The sequence below is a fragment of the Primulina eburnea genome, chromosome 10, assembly GCF_022965805.1.
Source record: "Primulina eburnea isolate SZY01 chromosome 10, ASM2296580v1, whole genome shotgun sequence".
NCBI classification, from domain to species: Eukaryota; Viridiplantae; Streptophyta; class Magnoliopsida; order Lamiales; family Gesneriaceae; genus Primulina; species Primulina eburnea.
The window spans coordinates 15467054-15474944 of NC_133110.1; the positions used below are offsets into that span (position 1 = coordinate 15467054).

A 7891-nucleotide genomic window follows, 5' to 3' on the forward strand; every position below is an offset into this window, starting at 1 on the left:
TAATATTATACCGCTCGGGCGCCAAACATTCTGCCCGAGACATATTGCTAATGAACATTGGCGCTCGGGCGGTTACTTTCTACCGCTCGGGCGCCAATATTTCTGTCCAACATCTTGGCTTGAATTCACTTACGCCCGGCATATCCATTTATGTCTATAATCACATCCATTATCACCAAATCATCATAGCTTACGGTAATCAAATGCTTGGGCATTACATCCGGTGTACGTTCTGTACAATGAGCAAGAAAGATCGAAGTTGGATTCGAAATCCAGAAAATGTTATCTTCTTGGGTTATGCTGATGGAGTAAAATGGTTTCGCTTGTGGGATCCTACTGTTCACAAGCTTGTCATCAGCAGGGATGTTATCTTCGAGGAAGATAAAGTAAAGGAAGACAAATGCACACTGAATTCAGAAACAACTATATTTCAGATGGAGAATAAGACAGACGAAGGTCAAGTTTCTTGTGAAGCAGTACCAGAGCACGAAGAACAAGAACATGTTGAGTCTGATGTTTCCAATGTGAGGCAGTCAACTCGAGACAGAAGACCACCAGGTTGGCTTTCAGATTATGTCACTGAAAGCAACATTGCATATTGTCTATTATCAGAGGATGGTGAGCCATCGAGTTTCCACGAGGCTATTCAAAGCTCGGATGTATCTTTGTGGATGATAGCAATGCAAAAAGAGTTGGAGGCATTAGACATGAATAAAACTTGGGATCTTGTTACACTACCACAAGGGAGAAAAGCCATTGGAAACAGATGGGTCTATAAGATCAAGCGTGATGGCAATAACCAAGTGGAGCGGTATCGTGCTAGGTTGGTGGTAAAAGGATATGCTCAGAAAGAAAGCATTGACTTCAATGAGGTATTTTCTCCTGTGGTTCGGCTTACAACAGTCAGAGTAGTATTGGCATTGTGTGCGGTGTTTGACCTGCATCTAGAACAGCTAGATGTGAAAACAACATTTCTTCATGGAGATCTTGAAGAAGAAATCTATATGCTCCAGCCAGAAGGTTTTACAGAAAAAGGCAAAGAGAACTTGGTTTGCAGGTTGAAGAAATCTCTGTACGGTCTCACACAGGCGCCGAGGTGTTGGTACAAGAGATTTGATCCCTATATCATGAACCTTGGATACAACAGATTGAGTGCAGACCCTTGTACGTATTTCAAGAGTTCTGGTGATGATTATATCATTTTGCTGTTGTATGTGGACGACATGTTGGTAGCAGGCCCCAACAAAGATCAGGTCCAAAGATTGAAGGCACAGTTGGCTAGGGAATTTGATATGAAGGACTTGGGACCAGAAAACAAGATTCTAGGGATGCAAGTTCACCGAGATAGAAGTAACAGAAAGATTTGGCTTTCCCAGAAAAATTATTTGAAGAAAATCTTGCAACGCTTCAACATGCAAGATAGTAAGCCAATTTCGACCCCTCTTCCTGTTAACTTCAAGTTATCCTCCGAGATGTGTTCTAGCAGTGAAGCAGAGAGGATGGAGATGTCTCGAGTATCGTATGCATCAGCAGTGGGAAGTTTGATGTTCGCCATGATCTGTACAAGACCGGACATTGCTCAAGCAGTGGGAGCAGTTAGTCGGTATATGGCGAATCCTGGACGAGAGCATTGGAGCACTGTTAAGAGGATCCTTAGATACATTAAGGGTACCTCGAATGTTGCATTATGTTATGGAGGATCAGATTTTACACTCAGGGGCTATGTCGATTCAGATTATGCAGGTGATCCTGATAAGAGGAAATCTACTACTAGTTATGTGTTTACGCTTGCAGGGGGAACAGTAAGCTGGGTTTCAAAACTGCAGACAGTTGTGGCGTTATCTACAACAGAGGCAGAATACATGGCAGCTACTCAAGCTTGCAAGGAGGCAATATGGATTAAAAGGTTATTGGAGGAGATCGGGCACAAACAAGATAATGTTCCTTTGTTTTGTGACAGTCAGATTGCCTTGCACATTGCAAAGAATCCAGCCTTTCATTCCAGGACGAAACACATTGGAGTCCAATTTCACTTTGTGCGAGAAGTAGTAGAGGAAGGAAGTGTGGATATGCAGAAGATCCATACAAAAGATAACATAGCTGATTTTCTGACCAAGCCAGTGAACACTGATAAATTTGAGTGGTGTAGATCCTCAAGTGGTCTAGCGGAAACGTAAGCAGCAGGTAATGGCAAGATTGAAAGGATGTGTGGAGATGTGTTTGATAGACAAAGGTAATGGCAAGATTGAAATCATCCCTTCTTCGAGTTAATGGCAAGATTGAAAGGATGTGTGGAAATGTCGGCAAGTCAACAAAGGTGCGCATTAATTGCAGCAGACAAAACACATGGGTTGGCAATCCGTAGGAATTTCAGAGGAGAAAACGCGTTTTTAACGCGTGTTCACACGGTCAAGAGGCTTTATAAATAGAGCTTCCCTCTTTCATTTGGAAATCATCCCTTCTTCGAGTTTTCTCTCATCTTATAAGCATTTGAGTGCTTAGTTCTATAATATTTGTGAGGTGTTTTGTTCTCCTGTATTAAGAAAGTGTGTGTTCTCTTTGGAAACACAGTGAGTGAGTTGTACACCACAAAATATTATAGTGGAAATTCTTTTCATCTTGTCCGTGGTTTTTACTCTAATAATTTTTAGGGGTTTTCCACGTAAATCTCGGTGTCCATTTTATTCTTTATTTTCGGGTTTTATTATCTCAAATTTCGCATGTGGGACCAACAGATTGTACATATCATCCCTAATTATTACCCCTTGGAGGATTGAAATCAACCAATCGGTACATATAACTGATCCATTTACTCATGTTTTGTCATTTTAATAATATCAACATTAATATAACTTATGTATTGAGATATGAACATCTGGATACACAATTTGGGTATTACTCTAAAGATAGGTTATCTATGGGCTACCAATTAGGCATGATTAAGGAAGACATCTATCGAGGTAGCATAATTGTCTTTGCTAATTAAAACATAACGTTTGAGTTACTATACAATCTAAAATATTTGATTTACACAATTATGATCAGCTATAACTTTTGATAAATCCACAAAAACTCGGTCCTACAATTGTTATTCGAGTTGAGGTAACATATTCGATTTTCATTGATTATAATTAGTGTAATTTTTGAAAGAAAGATGGTTGGAATGTAATAAATGTATCTATTATGTAGAGCAATTGTAAAGTGAAATTTGAGTTGTACTATCTAAAAGATAGATTTGAATTAGATTATTATATTAATTATAATTTTTGATAAAACCATAAACTCTAATGATGACTTAATTGAATAATACCAAACAAATTTTCTTCATAACTGTAACCCACGCCTAGGGTGGCTTCGATGTTAGTGTCCTCATATGGTTTGGATGGACAAAATTCACACACATATATGATTTTAAAAAAATTAGTTGATCTCATATATGTGTGACTAAATTTGGAACCTTGATTCTATCATGGAGTAGTGTCCATATATGTAGGATGAAATTATCCCACGTGTAGATATTATATTCCACGTTGCCCCCTCCACTTCCGTCCCCTCCCCTCGGCATAATCGTCACACACAAACAAAACACTCTCAATCACACACACAGCCTCTGTGGCATGCAATCTTCGCCAATCTCTAAAACCCCCTGCTAATCTCCAGCATAAATTCCCAAATGCTGCTGCAGGGAGGGGCATTTTCGGCATGCAATCTTGCCGTCATCGAGAATCGCCCTTTCCCCCTCTTGATCTGTGGGCAGAACGAGAACGCCGCAGTTTGGTGCTGCTCTTCGGGCCGGGTTCGGAGGATCCATTCATCGCGGGTGATGTCTGTTGCCACTGGTGAGCAGATGAGCAAACCGGAGGCGCCGACCCACCAGCCGAGTCTCGCTAACAGGCTTCGGCTTGGCAGCTTGGCCGATGACGGCTTGTCTTATAAGGAGAAGTTCATTGTGAGGTGTTACGAAGTGGGGATCAACAAAACTGCTACTGTTGAAACCATTGCTAATCTCTTGCAGGTCTATGTAGTTTGGATCGAATTTTCAACTTTCTATGTTGGTGTCATTATTTGTGGGAAGCTAGCTATTTTTTGATTTTCTCTTAGGTTTGGTCGAGCGAATCTGAGAAGTTCTCTTTGTGCATGCCTTAGATTTGTCAAGATCTCATTTTTATTATGTTTTTTGCTGTCAATTGGCTTATTTAGACTTTAATATGTGTTTAATTGTGGACGTTCTTGTTTCCCTTTTTCAGGAGATTGGTTGCAACCACGCTCAAAGCGTTGGATTTTCGACAGACGGATTTGCAACAACACTTTCAATGAGACAATTGCATCTTATATGGGTGACTGCTCGGATGCACATCGAGATCTATAAATACCCTGCTTGGTAGTGTAAATTGATCTGTTTTCCTAGTGATCAACTTCCAAACAGTTTGCAATTTATATTCATTTTACTATTAATACACAGGAGTGATGTTATCGAGATAGAGACTTGGTGTCAAAGTGAAGGACGTATTGGCACTAGGCGAGATTGGATTCTCAAGAATTATGCTTCTGGTGAAGTCATTGGAAGGGCTACGAGGTGATATAGAATTCTAAGTTGTAATGTTGCATAAACCAAAACTAAAATTTGAAACGTAGAATATATCATGGGACAAGGAAGATGAAATAAATATCTTGTTGGTCTTGCTTTGTGTTTATGAAATACTCTACTCCTTTATACAAAGCTAAAGTTTAAGACTCATTGATCTCACATGGTCATCAAGAAGCTGATTGCTGAGTTTTTCCTTGTTTTATGCCCTCTACGATAGTGTAATTTTTTTTGTAAAATATTATTTGTTCTCCTAGCGATGAATCAATGACCTTTCAGAGGTCTTATGCTCTAATGACAAGAGCTGTCAGTAGTTGTATATAGAAAAACTGGTTAAATAGTAACAATCTTGGCTTGTCTATTGGAAAAAATCCCGATTGCTATATAATGCCATTTACTAACTTTTCTGTCTCCAACGATTTCTGTATTGGTTTTACCTCTTTTCATTATCATTTTTATTGACTAGATTGCTAGACTTCTGCTGTGATTTATGGGTCATCCATTTTATTTCAGCAAGTGGTTGATGATGAACCAGGACACAAGGAAGCTTCAAAAAGTCACTGATGATGTCCGTAATGAAGTTCTATTTTATTGCTCGAAAGAACTTAGGTAAATTCATTTCATATTAAATGTCTTCCCTCAGTAACTGAATAATAATGTTAGAAAGTATGAGAATTCTAAATGTGAAATGTTACTTGCCTCTTTGGTCTAAAGAAATAGTAATAACTTGGTTACAGGGATTTATGGGATATCTTGACCTGGTCTGTTTCAGTTTGTGGAAACTAGTTTATGTTCTTTACATGTTAAGCTTTTATAAGGTATCTCGAATCTGGTTGATTTTAATCATTCTTCAATTGTTGGCGGATCAATGATTTTGATCAATGGTAGAAATCAATTAATGGAAGCTTTCTTTGATATCTTGGGGATTTAGTATCCTACAACGTTTCACTTCATTGCATTCTAGACACAAATTACCTGATTTTTGCATTTGCTTCTTCCTCTGCATGTATTTAGTTGATCGCACTTAAAGCTGATTAAATTTCATAATTCGGGGTTTTATTCTTTTAAGAACGTGAACATTGGATGGAATTTGTTACATGTTTTATTAGCATTGATGTATAATATTGCTAACTTGCACATTTCCTTTGCCCAAGTTAAACTCTCTTGATGAACCAAATTCTCTAGTTTGTCTACCTTGACATCTCACTTCCCCGACTATTATTTCTAAGTTATTCGTGATAAAACAAATGGAATGTATCATATGTTTGAACTTCCTTGGTAAAATCGTTGGCTATACTTGGTATTTTTACTAACCGCCTTATTAGCTGTGATTGATCATTGAATGTATGCGTGAACAATTTATATCGTGCTACATTTCACTTGAACTAATGTGGTGGTAAATTATAATCCAATTGAGGATGAAACAACTTCCACCATTGTTCTTTGTTCATAACATGTAGTGTCTTTCATCTATGCTTTTCAACCAACCACATGCTACGCGTGTCCGGTCTTGTTGTAACTTTAAGAAAATTCATCAATATTTTAGAATATGAATTTGTTACTTTAACATACTTCATCCGAACAATTAACACATTGGAGTGCTGTCAGCCACAGATGTTAATACGCAACAAAGTCAATGGTTTACGCCATAAACTAGTCTTTACTTTTCCTCTACAATTGAGATTAAGGGAATTTTTTGAAATTTTACATTTGGTATACCAAAGTAAATTTATGAAACTCATCCACTTAATAATAATAATTATGATCCTAAGGAATTGTTTGTTTTTGTATTATTAGCTCTTTGTTTGTTTTCAATTCATCCCCAAATTGCCCATCTTTGTTTGTTTTCAATTTCATCCCAAAATTGCCCATTTTTTCGTTTGACGGTCTCAAAATGATGTTGTATCATTGATTTGTTGTTTATGCCAGATTAGCATTTCCTGAAAAGAACAATGCTAGCCTGAAGAAAATAGCCAAACTAGATGAAGCAGCTGCATATTCCAGAGTTGGGCTCGTGGTATGATCACATAGTTTTAATGAGTTGAGTTTTTCAGCTGGAGTAATTAGCATGCTTTGTTTTGGCAGCCTAGAAGAGCTGATCTGGATATGAACCAACATGTAAACAATGTCACCTACATTGGTTGGGTCCTCGAGGTTGGTTGGCTTTCAATCCTCTGTCCCCAGTTGCCTCAATATAAATAGCACTTTTGTTAAGTATTCTGTCTGAGTCATACTGGGCTGATTTTTTTGTCCTTTTGAGAGACCACATACCCTTGCTAAACTTTCAAAAATTGGCAACTTCTCATATTTTTGGTATGCTAATGGTATTTCAGTCTTCGTTTTATAAAATACCAAGTACTTTTTCATTTAAAAAACTTCTTGCTGCCTTTTTTTCTTTAACAAAAAAACAATTAGAATATCCCTTTTTACTAAAGTTTTTTGTTTTGAAAGCCTAGTACTTGCTACATTCAAACTTGTCGTATTTTTTTTTTTTTTTTTGATACAAGAATTTAACTTGTACTTTTATCAATCTGTTGCCTCTGATATAAAATTCATTTATTTGTAGAGCATGCCTCAAGAGACTATCGATAGCCATGAGCTACAAACTATAACGTTGGATTACAAGCGTGAATGTCAGCGTAATGATATAGTGGATTCCCTCACTAGCCCTGAATCTGCCATGACTGAATCAGTTTTAGAGCTTCAGGGTTCAAATGGATCTCCAACTTCTGCAAACAGCGGAAACGACACCCTCCAGTTTCTGCACTTATTGAGGTTATCAAGTGACGGTTCTGAAATAAACAGGTGTCGTACTGAGTGGAGGAAGAAACCTGCTAGAAGATGAGCTTCACTACTAGCTTAGCAAAGCCTTAATGTATCAGCAATCTTGTAAGTCTTCGCATCTCATCTCCCTTCCTTTTGTTTTCGATATTCATATGTTTCTAGTATTTCCTTTTGGAGGATTTTGCTTAAAGTTCAGGACTTCATTTAGAAGAAGATGATGGATTTGTTGTAACTTAACTTTAAGGATATTTATGTCTGTGAAAACATGAAGAGTTCAAGATTGTATCATTGGATGATGGGATTTATATTTTGTTCTGTCAAAGGTGTATGCGTGATACTTTCTATGCGCGCGTACATAGTCATGCACATACATACATATAAATATAATACATACATTAGTAACATAGTCTACTCTTGATGTCCAAGTAGCTCTAGACCAACTAAGAATCATCGATGTATCTCATGTTTACTTGGTATACACTTGCGCGTATGAAATTTTTTGGTTTTAAATATTTTTTTTTT

General features: G+C 37.5%; 1 protein-coding gene across 1 annotated transcript; it reads left to right on the forward strand.

Annotated features, from left to right (window-relative positions):
* The first annotated feature begins 3521 nt into the window (after positions 1-3521).
* Positions 3522-7684, forward strand: LOC140803143 (oleoyl-acyl carrier protein thioesterase 1, chloroplastic-like). Its single transcript, XM_073158844.1, has 7 exons — positions 3522-4015; positions 4248-4381; positions 4463-4576; positions 5099-5194; positions 6515-6602; positions 6671-6739; positions 7152-7684. Exons 1-7 carry the CDS (start codon positions 3674-3676, stop codon positions 7428-7430), a joined length of 1122 nt encoding a protein of 373 aa, XP_073014945.1. The 5' UTR covers positions 3522-3673; the 3' UTR covers positions 7431-7684.
* The last annotated feature ends 207 nt before the right edge of the window (positions 7685-7891 follow it).

What these genes read in the sequence shown, in the direction of transcription:
- LOC140803143 (XM_073158844.1), top strand. Translation starts at nt 3,674, where the DNA reads ATGCTGCTGCAGGGAGGGGCATTTTCGGCATGCAATCTTGCCGTCATC. An exon ending in CCATTGCTAATCTCTTGCAG is followed by an intron (nt 4,016 to 4,247) that starts GTCTATGTAGTT and finishes TCCCTTTTTCAG; the next exon opens with GAGATTGGTTGCAACCACGC. An exon ending in ATCTATAAATACCCTGCTTG is followed by an intron (nt 4,382 to 4,462) that starts GTAGTGTAAATT and finishes ATTAATACACAG; the next exon opens with GAGTGATGTTATCGAGATAG.